At 43.6% G+C, this 21,074-nt stretch overlaps 2 protein-coding genes across 12 annotated transcripts; both read right to left on the bottom strand.

Annotated features, from left to right (window-relative positions):
• Positions 1-3,918: 3,918 nt before the first annotated feature.
• On the bottom strand, positions 3,919-4,960 carry LOC136471187 (chlorophyll a-b binding protein 1B-21, chloroplastic). Its single transcript, XM_066468928.1, has 2 exons — positions 4,699-4,960; positions 3,919-4,624 (listed from the first exon to the last, which is right to left on the bottom strand). Exons 1-2 carry the CDS (start codon positions 4,887-4,889, stop codon positions 4,081-4,083), a joined length of 735 nt encoding a protein of 244 aa, XP_066325025.1. The 5' UTR covers positions 4,890-4,960; the 3' UTR covers positions 3,919-4,080.
• A 2,626-nt stretch (positions 4,961-7,586) lies between these two features.
• On the bottom strand, positions 7,587-20,815 carry LOC136475809 (uncharacterized). 11 transcript variants are annotated; one of them, XM_066473427.1, is made up of 10 exons: positions 20,375-20,815; positions 19,974-20,122; positions 19,642-19,850; positions 19,395-19,489; positions 18,617-18,779; positions 17,811-17,882; positions 17,621-17,674; positions 17,228-17,487; positions 8,053-8,124; positions 7,587-7,932 (listed from the first exon to the last, which is right to left on the bottom strand). In XM_066473427.1, exons 7-10 carry the CDS (start codon positions 17,635-17,637, stop codon positions 7,697-7,699), a joined length of 585 nt encoding a protein of 194 aa, XP_066329524.1. In that variant the 5' UTR covers positions 17,638-17,674; positions 17,811-17,882; positions 18,617-18,779; positions 19,395-19,489; positions 19,642-19,850; positions 19,974-20,122; positions 20,375-20,815; the 3' UTR covers positions 7,587-7,696. The 11 variants fall into 11 exon arrangements, with proteins under 11 accessions (XP_066329524.1, XP_066329525.1, XP_066329526.1 ...); XM_066473428.1 differs by having other exon boundaries at positions 17,621-17,882; positions 18,617-18,771; XM_066473429.1 differs by lacking the exon at positions 8,053-8,124 and having other exon boundaries at positions 17,621-17,882.
• Between the last annotated feature and the right edge of the window lie 259 nt (positions 20,816-21,074).

Raw genomic sequence — 21,074 nt, 5'->3', positions numbered from 1 at the left:
TCTTCCGATAGGTGAAGTTCTGGAACGACGACGAGACATAGGAGGCGTCCCCAGTCTTCATACGTATCTGTTACTTACTCCCGCTCTCTTATTGAGACTGGTAGTTTTGACCAACATTGGTAGACAACTTAGTAGTAACTGTGATTCTTGCCTCGTGTTAGCTGATTGTTGTACTTGCAAGCTTGTGGTTTAATCAGAACTAGCACTTTGATTGTGTGAAATGTGTGCATTTATAAACCGATAACCAATGTTGAATTGTCGGTTGAGTAGCATTACCTTAGAAAATAGGATGGACATGTAGCATTACTTGAGTTGTGTAATTGTTAAATTTCTTTTCATGTTAAAAAATTGGGAGTCGCCCTGTGGTTTGTGTGGCTGTTTCATTTGCGCATCGTCTTTTTTGCCGTGTCATTTTGGACTAGTGAGAGGCGATTCTATCAGGCTGCAAGGTTCGCTCGTTTTGTTTGTTTCGATTCCTTGTATTTTTTGTTGTTAGGGTTCGCTCATGTGCTTTGCCTTGTTGTAGAGAAAATATGACAATGACAGTAGCTCTTGCTATTATTCTGAAATATTGGTATGTGTTTGTTGTGCTGCAGGTTTCTCTGGGTGCATTTTCCTTCCAGTGCCACCAGGTACACCACATTGCCTACGTGACATTTTTTATTATCTATTTGTGTTTTTTTATCTTGTTTTGTTTTAGCAAATTAACTATTATATGGACTATGAATTAAATTTTTATTTACACTAGAGTTCATCTATATCTACAGTGTTTAATCTAGTGTAAGTGCTAGGTATTATTGGTGTAATTGCTAGGTCAACTATACTAAGTGAAAAAAGTTTATTAGGCACATGTATTTGTCAAAATTTAAATTGAGTATACTTACTTTGATTTGTTTGTTAGATGCAATCCTCATATTTTTTTTGTTTCTGCAATCCATAGAAAAGATCTGTTTTTTGTATTTTTTTTACTTTGATATGTTTGGTTGGTTCACTGCCCTCAAAAAGTTTTTGGTTTTTGCATTCCATAGATTTTTTTATATTTACTTTTTTTTGGTTCATGCAATGCCCTGAGAATCTTGAATTTGTTCTGTTTGTTTGATCAATGCTATATATTAGAGTTAATTGGTTTTTGCAATTCATAGAATTTTTTTGGGGTTTTTGTCTTTTGTTTATTTGTTTGTTTTCCTTTCTTTGAATATTTGTATATTATTTTCATATTTAGCTATGTTGGATAATCACCTCTCTTTACCTAATTTCTGGAGATCTCCTTGCTCTTTATGTCAATTCTGGCATAGCTTTATCATCTTCAGTTTGAATTGTCATGGTAGCTTATGTTCTCTATCTAATTTATGTACCACCTTGCAATTAGGCATTGACTATCATGACTCATGTACTCAAAGTTGGTGGAAAATTTGTCACGAAGATATTTTGATGTAAAGATACAAGTCTCCTGTACTGCCAGGAAACGTTCACTTTGGTTGGCAAGTAGATCTTTGTATCATCAGATTTCATGAGGTTGTGCTATTGTACAATTCTCCATCATTAGTATGAAAGCTTCATTAGTTGTGGTTGATGAGTATGTTATCCAGATTATTCTTTCCACATTGTGCCCCTTAACTTTTGTAAATGTTTGGACGAGATGCTGATGGACACTTTATTCCTGTCTGTGGCTTTATGCAGCTAAAACTGTTCTTCTCACAAGTTACATTTGCAAAGCCAAAAAGTAGCCGGAACTCAAGCATTGGTAAGTCTTATAGCTTGCAAAATAAGTTCCATACTCGTGCTCCTTATATGCTTTCTCAACCTTCAGTGATTTGCATAACTTATGTTTAGAATTCTGAAATTGTTGTTAGTTGTTGAACATGTTTGGGACATCTTTGTCAGGCGGCCTATCCCCTATAGAGTAACAAGGATGCATATTCATTCAGTTGGAAAATGTGTATGTGGTCTTATACATTTGTCTATCCTTTTTCATTTGTCAAACAAAGGCGTTTGCTATTTGCGAGAACTATTCACCTCCAGAAGGGTTCAAGGAGGGAAGATCTATACCACCTCCTAGATAAAGTGGGGACTCCTTCAGGAGGTGATGATCTAGGTAAGGGCTACAAATGCCGGTACAACACTCCTTCATATTTTTGTTTGTACTTTTAGGTAATGTAGTCTTACTTTTGTATGCGAATTTCTTTATTGTTGTTAATACTGATTTTCAATCATTTTGGTTTAATAATGTTTGTCTCTGTATATTTTTCAGTTATATTGCTTGATTCAGATTTCTCTTTTTCTGTATTTTTTGTTTGTTGAACATATATTTTCTACATCTAGTACTTGTTAGTACCGTTAGTCCTTGTCTTGTGTCATTCAGGTTTATTTCATTTTCCAGTTTGATTTTTGTATTATCATGTTAATATGGATTAATTTTTTAGTTACACTAGAGTTCATCTACACTTTCAGTTGTTAATGACGTGTAATTCCTAGGTATTATTGATGTAACTAGTATTAGGTGCAAAAAGTTTATTACGCCTTTCTTTGAATGTAACTCTTTTTGTATTATCATTGTTTCTGTTCTTCTGGTATGCCGAGGCCGAGCTAGATGCAGAGGAGACAGAGATGGAGTCATTTCCGGTGCTATTTTTTTTGTCCATGAGTATTTCATTTAGTTTTTTATTAGAAGTTGTACATCCGGCTAGTATTTGTCCTGTTTCTATATTTTTGTTGTCGTTTTCTTCTTTTTTTGATCTTGTGTTCTAGAGATGTTCAGGCAGAGGCTAAGATGGAGGTTTCATTTGTGTGATTTGTTCCCTCAAATTGCTTGAGTGATTAGAGAGGTTTCATTTGGCATGTGGTAGTTGGTCCTGCGGATTTAGTTGATCATCATAAATGTTGTAAAAGGTATTCTAGGTAACTTAGTTTGGTGGCCTAGTTAGTTGATTTTTATAATAATTGATAAAATGAATCCAGGTACAATGCTCTGTTATTAGATTTACAGTCATTTTTCATTGTAAGTTATTTTACTAAGTGGTGTAATTTGATGGTAATGCCTTATTGTCTTCTTGTTTTTTTTATTCATCCTTAAATTTTGTTTTTTGTTGTGGTATGTTTGTCTGCATCAATGCTATAGTAAATTTTTTTATTTTGCAATTCATAGAAACTTTTTGCTTTTTGAATATATTTTTTTAGTTTTGATTTGTTTGGTTCACCAAAGAAAGGTTTTTTTTATTTTGCAATGCATAGAATTTTTTTGCTTTTTGATCTTTTAATTTGTATATTTTGATTTGTTTGGTCGTGTTCTTTGGATTTTTTTTCAGGTGTAGCATAAGATGGATTCTTTGGTTATATTTGAATCTCAGGTACTTCTAACTATTGGCTTCCTTGTTCTAGTTTACTTAGGTTTTAGTATCTTGTTACGATGGCTTAATTTTGTAGTTATAGTAGAGTTCAATTGTTGTCTGTCTTTAGATGGAATGTATAATTCGTGTGATTTAATCTCCTGTTTCACTCAGTTTTTGCTTTTGTTTCGATTTGTGTGATTTGTCCTATTTGGTTTACTCGTGTGATCATAGGCTCTCAATCACACAAATTTTGGTTTTTGTTTCATTTGTGTGATTTGCCCCCTCAAATTGCTTGAGTGATCACAGGGGGTCAAATCACCTGAGTTGCAAATAGACAGATCCCAAAAAAAAATTATTATTATTCAGATACTCTTAGTCAATAGTTTCTGTTGAACCTGCTAAACACAGATATTTGTTCTTCGGCTGCAAACTTTCTATTTCTATGCAAAAGGTTTGCGGAAAGCAGAAATTAACACAGATACTTTGTAGTTATCAAAGGTCCTGTATGAATTTTCTCCGTTTTAAGCTATATAAACTTCCCCTGGTTAAGCTCAGAAATAACCATGGGACTCAGCTAAACCAGTTTAGATTTGATATAAGACTACAAGAGTAGCCGCTACTTAATAATAAAAGCTTTACATTACAAGGGTTTTCCGGCGCGGGAAGTCGCCGCCGTTGTACAGCTCCTGCAGGCAGGCAGGCAGTGCCTAGTAATGAACCAATCAGGCAATCACACACAAAACATCTCATCTCAAGGGGAGATTGATCTGGGGATGATGATGTCGCCGATGTTGTTGTGCCATGGGTCGGCGAGGTGGGTGGCGAGGTTCTCCAGCGGGCCGGTGCCGGGGTACGCCGACTGCTGCACGCAGAAGCCGACGAACGCGAGCATGGCGAGGCGGCCGTTCTTGATCTCCTTGAGCTTGTACTCCTCGAACTTGACGGGGTCCTTGGAGAATCCCAGCGGGTCGAAGGCGCCGCCGGGGTACTTCTTCTTCTCGGGGTCCTTCTCCATGGTGCGCTGGTGCTCCGCGAACGCGATGGCCACGAACTCGATCACCAGGATGGTCGGCAGCGAGCCCCACGGCACCGGGTTGCCCAGGTACGTCGCCTGCCCGCCGGGGACGGCCGCCCACTCCTGCGCCTTCACCCAGTTGCCCAGGCCCAGAGCCTCCGGCACCAGGATCCCCGGGACGGCCAGCATGGCCCACCGGCAGTGGTACACCTCCGACTCCTTGAACCGCTCGAAGTTCTCCGGCACGGTGGCCAGGCCCAGGGGGTCGAACCCGAAGTCCCTGCAATCGTCAGAGACAGATTAGAGCACGCCGCGCGCCGCCGTTGTTTGTCAGAGACTCAGCCGCTAGCTTACCCGGGCGAGGAGCCGTCGAGGTGGGGAGGGCGGGGCTGGCCGGGCATCCACTCGGCGGACATGGTGACGCGGCCGGAGGTGGTGGCGTTGGCGCAGAACGGCAGGCGGCCGGACCGGGACGACGGCGCCAGCAGGCTGGGCACGCCCACGGCGCTGCAGCTCCTCAGTCCGCTCGACGACGCCATCGCCATTGCTGCTTCCGCTGATCCTGGTGAGGCAGAGAGGGAGAAGAACAAGTGGCGTTTGAGAGCCGAGCAGAATCTGAGGCTGCTATTAAGAGCGCGAGCGGCCGGAGACGGAGCGGGATGGGGATATCCAAAACCCGCCCGCCATTGGCTGCATTATCCGTGTGCCCGCGCTCCATTGGGCCACGTAGGATCGAGATATCTCCAGCCAACCTACCCACGTGGCATGGCCCTTCAGCGTCTTGCTGCCACTTTGGCGGAGCACTCATCTCCCTGGCCACCTATGGAAAGTACATACGTTCATATCATGCTTTTGCATCCATATACTCTGATATATTAGCAAAAAAAATATTGAAATGAATGGGCCTCAAGATAGAACATGGAATTGAAGTGTTGTTTTGAGAATACATCATCAAGGTTTAAGTGATTTTTGTTGCGAATTACACATTATGGACGCAGATACTTATACATCACCGGTGCGACTTCTTTAGGGTTTAGGAAGATACGTCTCAAGCGATCGGTCACTGGCAGGTACCATATTACCAAGGCAGGAATTCTTCTCTGTTTTGCATCGTTGCCTAATGGAGTATCCTCTGCAGGTTAAGATTCTTGTACCACCTTTTTTGTACCCTTCTTATTCCTCTTTTTTCCCGTGAAGGCTTCGTCCCCACCGTAAAGGTCATTGTTCTTGTACCGGCTGGCCCCACACTAGGGACATTTATCTAGTGACTTGAACGTTTTGCCACGAAAAAGTATACAGTGGTTGGGGCATGCATGGATTTTGTCAACCCCAATGTCAATGGACTTATGACCTTCTTTGCTTGGTATGTGTTGGTGGGAACTGAGTTTGGTTGTGGCAGCACCCATGACAGGAGATGCAATAGATCATTGAAACTACAGTATGACCAGCCGTACTTAGCCTTTCAGGATGAGCAACTCAAGCACAAAACGTAGCAATGTCCAATGTGTTGGACAACCCTTTTCAACACCATACACAGTCTCCTTCGATGCTTTTGTCACACTTTCCAAATTTTCTAGACCATTTGTGCTATTTAGTAAAATCTCTGGTCCAAGGGCTCGAATCATGTCCTCCAAATCATCTTCATCCCCGACACGTGCTCCACCATCATTATTGGCACCACCTACGTCGTTACCATCTCAACCACCAGCATCACCACCTTGTTCATTGCCAAACTCGAAATCCATTCGTGCATCAAGCTCTGCTGAATATTGGGACAGGGATTCTATGGTTTCGTCATCGTATTCCTCCTCATCCTCGTCGTTAACAATAACTGTTTCACCATGATGAATCCACACCGTGTAGTCCTCAATAAATCCTCGCATAATCAAATGTGATATGATGATAGTCACATCTGTCCATGCCATACGGTTCTTGTAATCTTTACAGTGGCAAATAATTATATCCTTATTCTCTTTCAATGTTATTGCATGCTTCTTTGTAGCTTCAATAAATTTATCCACCTCTTCACAGAAACCTGCCTTGAACTTTAACGAACCATACATCCAAGAGTTCTTGTACTCTATCTTTTACAACAACAACAAAACAAACATTAAAGGACTACTTATTCAGATATATATAAAAATAAATCAAATTAATAATTACTTGAGAATAATTGTATATACTTCAAATATATATTAATATAAATCTAATATAATTACATGAAGCATACAAACACACCATGGTAGATGAAAATTAATTAATGGTCCATTTATCCATAAATAATTAAAATGCATATTTATTGATTACAATAAACAATTTCAAAGACAACAATTAGCAACAATTATACTTTACCCAATATTTTTCATACAAACCCTAGTCCAGTTTTATCAAACATAAATTTATAAAAACAAAATTAATAAAAAAATTAAACCCTAGATCTAGATCTATATGCACATGAAACATGCATAAAACTAACTAATTATTCACTAAAATCAAGAAATATGGACCAAATAAGGGTAAGATCTTGTTCTCCTCCCTAATTTACCATAGTATATTTAAAACTTGGGTCTAATTTGCTTCATAAGTAGCTCAAGCACCATAGAAGAGAGAGAAAAGAAAACTCTAATTACTCACTAACCAAACATTAAAACTTCAAAAAAGTATGGAATATCATTTTCTTACCTTCTACAACCTCTCCACCAAATGATTTGAGACCAAAACATTCCTCCTTGGTAGAGCAATTTTTGGGAGGTGCCCAAAGCCTCCCCACCTTTCTTTCACGGGTTGGAGTGACCCGAGGAGAAAGAATGTGTTACAGTTGTGCTATATGTGGGTCATGTTGTAGGGGCGGCTGGTGATTGAGCCGCCCCTACAAATCGGAGGTATTTTATACAGGGGGCATTTGTAGAGGCGGCTCAATCATCAGCCGTCCCTACAACAGAAACGTCAGGGCGGCTGGTGAGTGAGCCGCCCCTATAAATTAGACCCATTTGTAGGGGCGACTCGTATCTGGTGTCTGAGCTTCCGAGCACGTTACTATAGGAGCGGCTCCATCACCAGCCGTCCCTATAAAAAATTTGTCCCATTGCTAAAAATCGTTTTTTATGTAGTGGATGAAGGTGTCACAAGTGTGGATGGATCAATGAAACAATAGCGGATCACATCCTCAAGCCATTGAACACTACACAGGACGCGAAATGCGCAAAGACAAAGAAATTAAGATGGCAACACTGCATTCTCGTTTCTTTATTTATCTTGTTGGATCATCAGGCAATGTAAATTCGCTCACAATCACACGGAGTTGATACATAAAATTGATAACGATCGCGGCGTCATTCTCAGCCATAACCTACTACACCATATTTCCCCGCGACGTCATCGTCGTCGTCACCGGCTCCGGCGGGCACGGCGCGGTGCACATGCAGACACGGTGGTCCGGGTCGGCGACGTCCCTGAAGCAGTAGCCGGCCGTGTGCCCCTCGCTTCTGCACGTCGCGACGCAGTGGTCTCTGCAGTGGCAGTCGCCCTGGAACGTCGTGCTGCGGCTTATGGCGGAGCACTCATCGCCGGTTGCTGCGCCCTGGCCACCTGTCGGACGCATCCAATTCAAACGAAACATTACACCCATTTTTTTTTCTATTGGTTTGAAGAAATCAAGCAATGCAAATATGTAGAGATCTGTTCTGATCTGACCACGTACGTACGTACTGATTGTCAGGAGTAGCAGCATGACGATCAGGGAAACTGCTGTTGCCATCTTGCAGGGCTTCAACTCCATGGCTGATAGTGATATAGATCGATTTGAGCTCAATTCAGAATTTGCTTTCGTCTAGAAAAACTCAAAATTTGGTGGCGACGATGGAGAGGATCCAAGCAGGTGCTAGCTATTGGTACTGTTGGGGGCTTGGGGCTATTGGTACGTTGTATTTATATATATGCATTGCTGCATGCGTGCTTGCATAGATAGCAAGGTGGATATTGATTGCCAGCCAAAATGGAAGTGCATTATCATGCTTCTATTTGCATAATTGCTCTCTGATGTTACCAAAAAATTACTAGTACGTGCGTGCATTTGCAGTTAATGAAATGAATGTCTCTGAAGATACACCATGTTAGAGTTGGTACTTATTCACACAATCACACTCCTACAGAATTGATTTGTAGAGACGTCTATCTCTAAAAATAGTTTCCGAAGGGAGCCTCTAGAAATACATTTATAGGTGAAACAACAAAAGCCAAAGTTGTAGATCTCGAAGAGTTGTACAACTTTGTAGTTGACAACTTTTTTCATTTAAGATCATTTATCCAAGAAAAAATTATGTTCCAATTTCTCATATTTAATTTTTTTTTCAAACGATCTCACATGGAGAAATAGACAAAACCAAAGTTGTACTACTCATGTGACCATGTCTATGACTTTGTGGTTGAAAACTTTTTCATTCGAATTCGTTAGGATCTCAAATACTCATTTCAAAATCCAGAAAGGTGAAAATACGAGGGAAATGGATATGCCTTATACGGTCTCAGATTTAAAATTTTGTCAATTAGATCTAACATGCAAGCACATATGGATAGTTCTCAACATAACATGTAATTTTTTAAAATTAATTAATGTATGCGGAAGTTGTAGTTTATTCCATGGTGTCTCAACACGTGTTGTACCTTTTTTTTCTTGAACGTCAAAAATATATAGGTGTATTTTAGTTATTTATTTAAATTGGAACATGAACGTGTTGGCAACGGAACATCAGTCATGAACATATTGGCACTTAAATTATTTATTCATTTTCATAATGCCAACTTAATATTTTGCAAATGCACGTTCTAGAGCTTATTTTGCAAATGCACTTTAGGGCTAAGATTTATTTGAAATCTTACCTCCTATGAGGTAACGGGAGTACCTTAGCAAGGCCCAATCCCGCGCGTCCGCCTCCTCCCCAGCCTCTTTCTACCTCTCTGTGCTCCTCCTCTGCCGCACCCTCCCTCGCCCGTCCATGACCTCGACGAACCCTAGCACGTCCGCGGCGGCCGTCTTCTTCCCCTTCCCCCATTTCACCAGAGCTCCTGCAGTGGCCGTACTCGTCGACGACACCGAGCTCTGAGCTCCGGCCATGGTGCCCCCCTCCCTGGCCCGACCGCCACCGCCTGGCTAGCCTCCCTCCCCTCGGTCGGGCCCTTCTGTAGCCCGCCGAAGTTGGCTTCTTCTCTCTCTCCAGCGACCTCCTCCTCGTCGGAACCCTAGCCACCGGTGCTCACAGATCCAGGAGGACGAGAGGAGGAGGCCTATTACCGCACCGACGGCGGGGCTGCCGCCGTCGCCGGAAGGCAGGGAGAGAGGAGCTCGCCGCGGGCGTGGGGTCGTCGTTGCCGGGGAGCGCGGGGTCGGGCACAGTCGGGCGTGCACGTTGGAGTCGCGCGGTCGCGCCATCGCGCGACCTGTCGCGAAGTAGACTTTCCGAATCCTCAAACCCTTAGCAACTTGTGAAGAATAACTAGTAAAGGATTCCATGAGAACATAAGCTCTAAAGTGCAAGTCTAACTGAGTACCACCATTATTAAGATGCCGCATTTAAGGATGAATAACAAGTTGTTTCACTTAAGGACCTACCAAACCTTAGTGGGGCAAGCTAGTTATTTTTGGTTTTTTTAGGGTCAAAGTGGGGGAGTTTACTCCCCCGCCTGAATCTTATATTATTGGTCCATAACGGGCCGCAAGTAGTTTACAAAAGGTGCTTTTACTGTTGTGAAACGTTGTCTCCAGGCGAAGAGGCACCTGCACACAACAGACGCCTCTTCTACTAGTGATCTCATCTATGAGACAATTAGGATTAGTAGTAGATTAGCAGTTAATTCCATCACCAAGGGGTCTGTCCTTTGGTGAATGGTTGTCTCTTGAAGACACCCCTTCAAGTATATATAATCCATTTGGCAGATCAATGAAAGGCAGTAGTTTCCAAAAATCTTGTTCATTTTCATTCACTCTTAACACGTTATCAGCACTGCTCTACTGGACAAGACAGAGAACGACGACGCAGAGGCAACGTGGCCTCTGAACACACATCGTTTCTACGGGGGTCAATCTGATGGAGGAGGAATTATGCCTAGTGGACAGTGGTATCACTAATTCTATACTTAGAGAAACAAAGTATTTCCAAACTCTTACAAAAAGACAAGGAAATGTTTTGACAATCGTCGGGCGCGATGCTACGATAGTTGGCTCTGGTCGTGCCACTATTATACTCCCCATGGGTACCCAAATTACAATTGAGGATGCATTATTGTATCCCGATTCAAAGCGTACCTTGTTAAGTTATAGAGATATCCGTCAAAATGGTTTCCATATAGAAACCCGTGATGACAATAATGAGGAAATTCTCCTTGTTACTAAAAATAGCGGATATGGCAAACGAATTGTTGAGAAAATTCCCTCTTTCCCGTCTGGATTGTACTACACATACATCAAACCCGTACCGCATGTTGCGTACAAGGTAATTTTTCAGAATGTTGACGCATTCAAAATTTGGCATGAACGCCTTGGCCATCCTGGTATAGGGATGATGCGAAAAATTATCAGCAATTCTAAAGGTCATGAGTTAATTACTGCTAAATTCCTGAAATCTTCAGATTTTACGTGCACTTCATGCGCTACAGGGAAATTGATCATACGGCCATCGCCCGTTAAGATCCAAAATGAGCCATTAAAATTTCTTGAACGCATTCAAGGAGATATTTGTGGCCCCATACAACCAAGGTCTGGACCGTTCAGGTACTTCATGGTTCTAATAGATGCATCTACTCGATGGTCTCATGTGTGTCTTTTGTCCACACGTAACCATGCTTTTGCAAAAATTATTGCTCAAGTTATTAGACTTAGGGCACATCATCCTGAACATCAAATTCAATCAATTCGAATGGACAATGCTGCTGAATTTTCCTCAAAGGCTTTTAACGATTATTGTATGGCTTTGGGAATTCAAGTTCAGCACTCTGTCCCATATGTCCATACACAAAATGGTTTAGCAGAATCTCTTATGAAGAGACTTAAACTCATTGCAAGACCCTTATTATAAAATTGCAACCTACCAACTTCATGTTGGGGTCATGCAGTCTTACACGCTGCCGACTTAATTCAACTGCGACCAACTGCATATCACGTAGTCTCCCCATTGCAATTAGTACGTGGGAATATGCCAAATATTTCCCATCTGCGAAAATTCGGTTGCACCGTATACGTACCGATCTCACTGCCTAAGCGTACCTCTATGGGTCCACATAGGAAACTTGGTATCTATGTGGGATATCAATCTCCATCAATTATCAAGTACCTCGAGCCTCTTACAGGGGACTTATTCACGGCCCGATACGCTGACTGCATATTTAATGAGGACCATTTTCCGGCATTAGGGAGAGACTTCAAGTACCAAAACGAATGCCAGGAAATCATCTAGAATGCCCAAGGCATTCCCCCCTCAGATCCACGTACTCTAGAGACTGAACAACAAGTTCAAAAAATCATAAACTTGCAACATATTGTAAATAACCTGCCAGAAGCATTTACTGATTATAAGGGTGTCACTAAATCCTCTTATCCTGCTCGAAATGCGCCCGAAAGAGTGGAGGTACCAATAAAAACCATTCAACTCCCACTTTCAAAGAAGAGGGGGAGAAGTACGGCCGCTCCTAAGGATAAAGCTACAAGTAAACGTCCGAGGATATCGAGGGCAAGATCCTGGGATATCGGAACACCCTGACTCCATAGTTTTGGGAAATGTTGAGTCAAATAATGGGGTGAAAGAAATTTTCATCAATTACATAGATTCTGGAGAATCATACGATCGTAAGACTACTGTTGTCGACATGTACTTCTCCGCAGCAATTGCAAAAATCTTTCTCAATGATCCAGATCCCAAGACCATGGCAGAGTGCAAAAAGCGCTTGGACTGGGCTCAATGGAAAGAAGCAATTCAAGCTGAGATAGCTTCGCTCACTAGAAGAGGGGTATTCACATCTGCAATACCTACACCTTTCAAAGTCTTTCATGTAGGCTTTAAATGGGTTTTCGTCCGAAAACGGAATGAGAACAATAAGGTGGTGAGATATAAAGCGAGGCTAGTAGCACAAGGGTTCACGCAGAGACCCGGCATTGATTACAATGAAACCTATTCTCCAGTAATGAGTGGAATTACTTTCCGATACTTAATATCATTGGCAGTTCAAAATCATCTATCTATGCAGTTGATGGATGTGGTGACAGCATATCTATATGGGTCACTTGATTCAGACATATACATGAAGGTTCCCGATGGAATCCAAATCCCGAATCCAAACGCAAATCGCAACATGTATTGTGTAAAACTACAAAAGTCATTATATGGCTTAAGCAGTCAGGACGAATGTGGTACAACCGACTGAGGGAATTCCTTCTAAAGAAAGGATTCTCTAACAATGATGATTGTCCATGTGTTTTCATTAAGAAATCTCGAACGAGATTTTGTATTATATCCGTGTATGTTGATGATTTAAATATCATTGGTAGCCCAAAAGATATAGATGAAGCACGCAAACATCTAAAGAGAGAATTCGAGATGAAGGATTTAGGTAAGACTAAGTATTGCCTAGGCTTACAACTTGAGCACCGTCCTTCAGGGATTTTAGTGCATCAATCAGCCTATATCCAAAAGATATTGGAGAAATTCAATATGGATAAATCATACCCTAATAAAACTCCGATGGTTGTTCGTTCCTTAGAAATAGGGAAAGATCCATTTAGACCACGGGATATTGGGGAAAAGATGTTGGGACCAGAGATCCCATATCTCAGTGTCATTGGCGCACTTATGTATCTTGCAAATTGCACCAGGCCTGATATCGCATTTGCAGTGAACTTACTAGCTAGGCATAGTGCGGACCCAACTCACCGTCATTAGACGGGAGCGAAGTGTATCCTCAGATACCTTAATGGCACAAAGGATCTTGGTTTATTCTTTAAGAAAAATCATGATCCCAGTATGATTGGTTATACTGATGCTGGTTACTTATCTGATCCTCATAATAGAAAATCCTAAACAGGATTTGTATTCCTACATGGAGGTTCAGCTATTTCATGGAAGTCTTCTAAGCAGACTCTGACAGCAACCTCTACTAATCATTCTGAAATTATTGCTCTATACGAGGCATCACGAGAATGTGTATGGCTTCGCAGAATGATTAACCACATACAACAGTCATGTGGTATTGGTTCAATCGAATCACCTACAATTATCTATGAAGATAATTCCGCTTGTGTTACACAGATGCAATCAGGTTACATAAAGAGCAATATCACTAAGCATATTGTTCCTAAACTGTTTTATCCCCATGAATTACAACAAAACGGGGAAATAAACATCTTGCAAATCAAGTCATGTGATAATCTCGCTGACCTATTTACTAAGTCCTTACCAACTTCTATGTTTCAAAAATTAGTACGTGGAATTGGTATGCGGCGACTTCGAGATTTGCCAGAATCAGGGGGAGACATCTCCTAAATGTTGACCTGTACCAGCATCATATTATACTCTTTTCTTTCACAAGTTTTACTTATAAGGTTTCTTGTTAAAGTTTTTAATAAGGTAATATTAACATAAGCATGTGTCATGTTTCCTATTTTCCCCACCGGGGTTTTTGTGGGAAATATCAAAGACACATATTGCCCTCACAACTCATACATGGTTTTTCCCTAGAAAGGTTTTTCATGTGAGTTATCCAAGAGGCAATACCAATAATATGTCGTCATATTTTCTCCTAATTTTCCCACTGGGTTTTTACAGGAGTTTTAGCGACATATCACTTTATATTGCTTCTCATATTTTTCCTGAAAAAGGTTTTTGGGGAAGTAATCTATATGTCGTATCTCCAATATTTTCCCCACTGGGGGTTTTAATGGGATACCAATGACATAGTGATTTATTTAAGTCACACTCATATATGTTATTTTCTCCTTTTTTCCTATAAGGTTTAAAGGAGTTTTTATAGCATATCTATACATAGATATTCCTCAGATTTTCCCCACAGGGTTTTTCGAGGAATCTAAGCTTACGGCTGCATTGATCTCAAGAAAGATTCAATCAAGGGGGAGTGTTGTGAAACGTTGTCTCCAGGCGAAGAGGCACCTGCACACAACAGACGCCTCTTCTACTAGTGATCTCATCTATGAGACAGTTAGGATTAGTAGTAGATTAGCAGTTAATTCCGTCACCAAGGAGTCTGTCCTTTGGTGAACGGTTGTCTCTTGAAGACACCCCTTCAAGTGTATATAATCCATTTGGCAGATCAATGAAAGGCAGTAGTTTCCAAAAATCTTGTTCATTTTCATTCACTCTTAACATTTACAAGAGCCACAATAAGCAAAGGATGTACATTGCAGAATCGAACACTAAACACCGGTTGTCGATGAGAGGTGTCCTTGCCACCGACATCGCCATTGGTCGAAGCTGATGCCAGGAGGGAGCTTCACCTCAGAAAATCACATCATTTCAATGCTTCCACGATAGTTAGAATTAATTGGTCATGGTCGTCTGCACTTTGACTTTGTCAAGGTTGTTGAGGTGCTTCTTTTCAGTGTTGCTTAGCATGATGGATAGATACATTTTCCTTCAAAGTTCTTTTGAGCTTTGTTTTTTTTTAAACGAACCGGCAAGAGAGCTGCCCGCTAAATTAAAAAGAAGGAACGCCCGGACAGGCGTTGTACAACCACTTGAAAGAATAACAAGCACAAACACAAAGGGTGAAAGAGGAAAAAGACCTCCACTGGGGAGGTGCCGATCAAAGTCCTCAGGAGCTGGGTATGCCATCAATGTGGTCGGTAACCCCAAACTTTCCAACAAGGAACTCGAGCGGCAGCAGCGAGCACCACAATGCAATATTGTTGTTGGGGGCAGGCCCCACCTCTAGGCACCCCATATGGCTCAATCGCCGCCCCGGCACCTCGCGCGGGCGGAATGAAGGGATTTAAGGGTATCAGCTCTTAGGCGAGAAGGCGTGCGATGGGAGAAGAGGAGTGTGTCGAGTCCTCTCGGCGGGGCGAAATGAGGGCAGCAAAAGCCGCCCCATTTCTTGACGTCCCTTTTCGTCGTAGCCAAAGGGCGGACTCCACGGCAAGGATCAGCCCGTGTCCTGTTCCGCTCCTTTTGCCCCAGCGAAAGGAGTGGAACCGGCTGGGATCGACGCCACAGGGGCGCGCGTGGTCAATCCTAGCTATTCGCTCAGGCGAACAGCTGTTAACGGTTTGGTTGATCGTTTCTGCCGGTTTCACCAAAGGAGGGCGTGCAGTCGATCTCGGCTATTCGCTCAGGCGAATAGCTGTTGACGATTTGGTTGATCGTTTCTGCAGGTTTCGTCAAAGGAGGAGCCAGCCGCCTTCGCATGGCTGACAACTTTTGTCCGCCAGGGGCCCGCCCGGTCGGTTGAACAGGCGACATAAGGCGGAGCCGGTCGGGCCTCTCCAGGACGGTGCTATCTAAGGCAGGCGAAGACTTCAAATGGCGAACAAGCCCAAAGCTACGGGGAATATTTTCCGAATTTGTAGTAGTTGAGAGGGCATTTACGTCCTATGAAAAGCCTACGGGCATGTATAAATAGACCCCATTGAGGGAATGCAAAGGGGGAAATGAGTTGAATAAAATCGTTCATCTAGTTTCGCTTGAGTCCCATTTAAGATTTCTTTCGTGCTTGATTTCACCCAAGCGACAACCGATGTTCGAAGGCCTTGGCCTAGAACAACATTGGAGCCCACCGTGGTTGTCCCTCGAGCTTGTCATGGCATCAAAGAACAAAGCATCGAAGCTACCGAGGAACAGGACAGAAGCATCCAAGGCAGTAGCTTTCGCAGCTGCAAGGACAGTTGTACAAGATGGCGCGGCAACGGCGGAACCACCAGCTCCCCCAGACGGTGGGAGACAGCACGGTGTCAACACGTGAGCGAGGGAGATGGCGGTGACTTTGGTTGTGCTTGTGCGCAAGGGGACCGGATGAAAAGGAAAGGAACGAGAGACCCCTCCCCAATGCGGTTGTAGGGCCTTCTAAAATCCGATGAATTTTGGCAGATTGTCCGCCAAATCATGGTTGATTCGAAACCTTCTGCATACTCTGATTTTTGTTTACTTAGTAGTGATTCTCTGAAATGAATTTAGGTGACTGGGAGCTAAAAAATTAGCCTTTTCTGATTCACTCCACGCACAGTCATTGTATGCATAAGAGTTCATCCTAGAGATCATATATCATTTATCCAAGAGAATCAGCTTCCACAGAAAATCTAGAGCATGAGAAGCTTTGCTAAATAGGCCCTTACTACATTATAGTAGGCTCACAAGGATTGTCTTGAAACTAGCAGGTATCCCGTGCGAAGCACGGGCCAGGAAACCAGAATTATAGCACATCATACAACTATACATGGGAAAAAAGATTAGTAACATTAGTTACAGATGGGTTCTCATTCGGTAGGATACTGTTGGCATAGTACAGTGCTATTTCAGTTGTATATGGAGACTCATTTTGTGCCGACTGAAGCATTGAAGAGCAATGTTTTTAAGGCGTCGCTTTGGCTTCGCTTTGGCGTCGCCTAATCGGCAAGGCGCTACAGGCGAGACGACTTGGTGGACGACTCGCCTCAGATTGGTATGGCGTCCGCCTTACTACCATGGCGTCCGGAAGTCGTCGATTTGGCGTCCGATTCGCGCCTAATCGTGCGTGGCGGGAGCCATACAGGGGTCCGTTTCTGGGCGGCGGGAAATCACGGAAGAAAGGGCGGGGAAAAGAGTGGGCGCGCGGAAGAAATTGGTGTGCGCAGAGACGCGCGGGAGAAATAGAGCGCAAAGAGAGGAGCGCGCGGGAGAAGCGGACCTACCCGCGAGCGGGAGAGCAGGGGAAGAACCGGAAGCCACACCTCGCCCGCGTGGACGCGTTCTCCCGCGCCACCGGGAGAAGTCGCTGCCGCCGAGCCGCGAAGACCAGCCTCCCGCAGGACCGCGGTAGGTGCTCTGGTCCTCTGCCCGTCTGCCGAGCCGCCTCCTCTGGTCCGCTGCTGCTCTGGTCCTCCGCCGAGCCGCCTCCTCTGGTCCGCCGCTGCTCTGGTCCTCCGCCTCCTCTGGTCCGCCGAGCCGCCTCCTGTAATGGTTTATTTGTGTAATGGTTTTATTTGTGGCAGTGTGCTTATCTACTCGTTAATCTTTACCTGTCGCTCAACTAATTTCTATTTTTTGCTGGTGCCATATTCCCTATGAAATACCTAGGTACTAACCTAAATTGTCTCTCCATTGCAATGTATTGTTGGATGCACACTTGGGGCTGCGGGCTGCACAGGAGAGGACAACACCAAGGTATGACATGCTTCCAGTTCTCTAGTCTATACTACTGTTGGATGGCCGTAAGGCGTCGCCTCGCCTTACGCCTTACTCGCTTTAGCGTAAGGCGGTAGTTGGTCGCCTCACCTCGCTTTACCGCCTTAAAAACATTGTTGAAGAGTAGGATATCTGCCAGCGTGTACACGTCCAATATCAACCCTGCACCAAGAGAGTATTATATGTTTGCCAGCACTTGAATACATTGCTACTGATCAAGTATTGACAAATAATGCAGTGGTATATGTAAGCCGAAGGATTGGACTTAAGCCGAAGGATTGGACTATCTAATTAGTTCGCAGTTGACGTTGGACTGAGTTAAGAAGGCAAAGTAAACCATTGCCTAAACTAAAGGTTTTTACGGTTGCAGACTTGCAGTACATCACCAAGAAAACCAAAAGGGGTAACTATTTCGTCAATTGAGAGGCAATTGGATTATTGTTCATGTGCTCTGGAAATGCAATCTCTTTGTACTGGAAACATAGGGTACCAACTGGAGATAGAAGCTATTTTATTCATTGGTGAATATACACACACGGCAGTGGATCAGATTATCAGTAATCAGGTACTCAGTGCAGGCAAGATCAGACACCTGATATTAGCCTTAGGAACAAAAAATTGTATCGATTGAGGTACCGTCACGACCATCAGTAAGGAATAATAGAACAGGTGGGTAACCTACCCTCTCCTCCATGATCCATAGCATTGCCAATGGCAAGGATTGAACTATTTAATTAGTTGGCAGCTAACATAGCTGTGAAATAATAAGGTAAAGAAAATCATTTGGTTAAGCTAAAGGGCTTTACGGTTTCAGGCTTGCAGACATGGCTAGGAAAACAAAATGGGATGATTATTCGATCAATTGAGATGCAACAGGATTTAAAAAGAGAGCATACTTGCTGCCCAGTTTCCAGGGGGACGGTGTTGACAGGTGTTGCTCTGCCTGCCAGTGCAAGAGAGCCGTAGGCAGGGCCGAGTTGCTGCACAATAGAAGCTCATGTGCAAGGGAGACGGCTGCTGCAGATGAAGAGTCCCTGCAGAACTGCGTGGGCTGCGAAGCTGGACCACATAAGTTTACTCATTAAAATAGCGGCAAAATACATTTGACAAGTCAGTATTCGCAGATTTTGGCAGGTCTGACATGTAATCACATTTCACAATGTTGGCATCATAGAATACAACGTGATAATTGCGAGCTTGGAAAACATTAAATTGGGATCTAAGCATGGAGGAAATATAAGCTTATATGTGTAGCACCAAAACAATAAGTAGAGTCTAAGCATGGATGGGAATCACAGCAGCTAATCATTCACAGCATATGTAGAACCTTACTGAAACCTGCACGAAAACATTCTGGCAGTGGATTTAATCTCTAAGGGGAAATATGGAGGCCTTTTTTTAACTGACAAAACCACTGTTGTCTACATCTGCATTGCAAATATAGACAGAGATTCTATTTATCATAAAGAATGGTGACTGGCATGTAATTAATTTGTGGGACATGAAGCTAATGATCCTTTCCGAAACTTAATATCAGAACGACCTGAGGAAGTCCATCGAAGTCCATCTTTGTAAGGAAAAGAACATCAATTCATTGGCAGGGAGGTACATGAAGCTGTATGCACAGACCGGAAACATACACGGTAGGAGAGACCAGTGAAGAAGCAACCATACCTTGAAATCCCTGTAATAGACAGTTGCTGTAACCATTGCCATTCACAGCTTTTAAGACCTCTGCTGTTGCTTCGAGCAACCCTTAATGCAAATAACTGGAAAAAATGTTTTCAGCAATATGTTATAAAACGTTATGAGCAGGTATGACCACAGATGTCATTTCCAACAGACAACCAAAAATATACAAATGAGTAGTGCATGACTCTATGCCAGGTTACTTAAAAACTGTTTTTGTAATGCCACTCACCTGAGGTTACTCTGCCCATGAGTAGTGTCCTCTTTCTGCTATTTTTTTCATTACATAACAATTCCCTTTGGTTGCCACTTTCAGGACTCAAACTTGAGCTTTGCTGTGAAACATGACCTTGAGTCAAAATAGGAAAACCAAGGGATTTGCAGACACTGATGGTGTCTCTTACTATGCCCTGGGTAGCCAAGGTGATGTAAATTAGGACTCTGAAACAGTAGCAACAATTCAGAGCTCAATAATTTATGACACTAATCTATGAACATAAAGGTAATGGTAACCATTCAATACTGAAACTAATCCACAGAAACCCAATGCAATGGAATCCTTACGTTTGATGATTGTCATACCATTCCACCTTTGACACTGTATACCATGACAAATCTTGTATGTGGGAGCTGGCTCATCAATGGATAATGTAACTTTTCCCAGAAAAATCATGTAACTGTTCCCAGGAAAGTCAATCTGGTCGCATTGAATCCTAAAAAAAGCGAAGGTATGAAGGATGGAGAAGGCCTTTTATGTTCCAACAGATCATAGAAGGAGCAAGTAAGAAGCATAATACATGGAGCAAAGACCTATGCAGTACAAACTTTTGCCCAAAATAAATCTACAAAAAATAATGGGATTTCACAAAGGCCATGGTACGTAGCCGCTGCATGGTAAAGATGCAGAGGGCATGGTGATGTGGCTGGGCACAGCAAGGAGGGAGGGGCAGACGACGGAAGCCCACCTTTGGCGGACGATGCAGGGCGCGCTGCGGGCGAGGAAGGGGAGGTGAGGGACGGAGGCCTCGCGCGCACCGGCACGTGGGCTACGACGCTAGGGTTTGCCCGCGCCGGGGCTCCCGTGCTAGCACGGCACAACGTCGGTCGGACGGAGCCGGGAAGGGGGAGGGGTGGAGCGCGCAGCGCTGGTAGAGGCTGAGCGCGCCACGAATCGAAGCCGGCGAGGACGGAGCGGCGTTTCCGTGGCGGCGACGGCGCCGTGGTTACCAGCGGCATGGCCGCAACCTCGGGGAGGGGGGTGCGCACGGCGCCTGGCAGCGCGGGCGGGGGTGAGAGCGGCGACGGAGATGGGCGGGGATGGGAGCGGCGGCGGTGGTACGGCGCGTGGATGGAAGAGTCGGGACGGGGAGGGAGAGGGATGACGAAAGAAGCAGGGCCGTGTTTGGGGAACGGGGACAGGATAAGCAGGAGGCGGCGCGTGGCGGGGGCGAGGGCGTAGCGGCCATCCGGCTGGTGCAGGCACGATCCAACGGACAGCGTTTGTGGACTGTAGATGAACAGTGATCTGTGAGAAGGAATCGGACGGGCACTGTAACTAAGTCACCATTTCCAGTGATCTGTGAGAGGAATCGGATGGGCACTGTAACTAAGTCACCACGTTTAGAGGTCTCTATAGAAGATTATATACAGTTTGCACTCACGACA

The sequence above is a fragment of the Miscanthus floridulus genome, chromosome 8 (genome assembly GCF_019320115.1).
Source record: "Miscanthus floridulus cultivar M001 chromosome 8, ASM1932011v1, whole genome shotgun sequence".
NCBI classification, from domain to species: Eukaryota; Viridiplantae; Streptophyta; class Magnoliopsida; order Poales; family Poaceae; genus Miscanthus; species Miscanthus floridulus.
The sequence above is the reverse complement of the archived record's forward strand: the minus strand, read 5'-3'. Positions and strand labels throughout refer to the sequence as shown.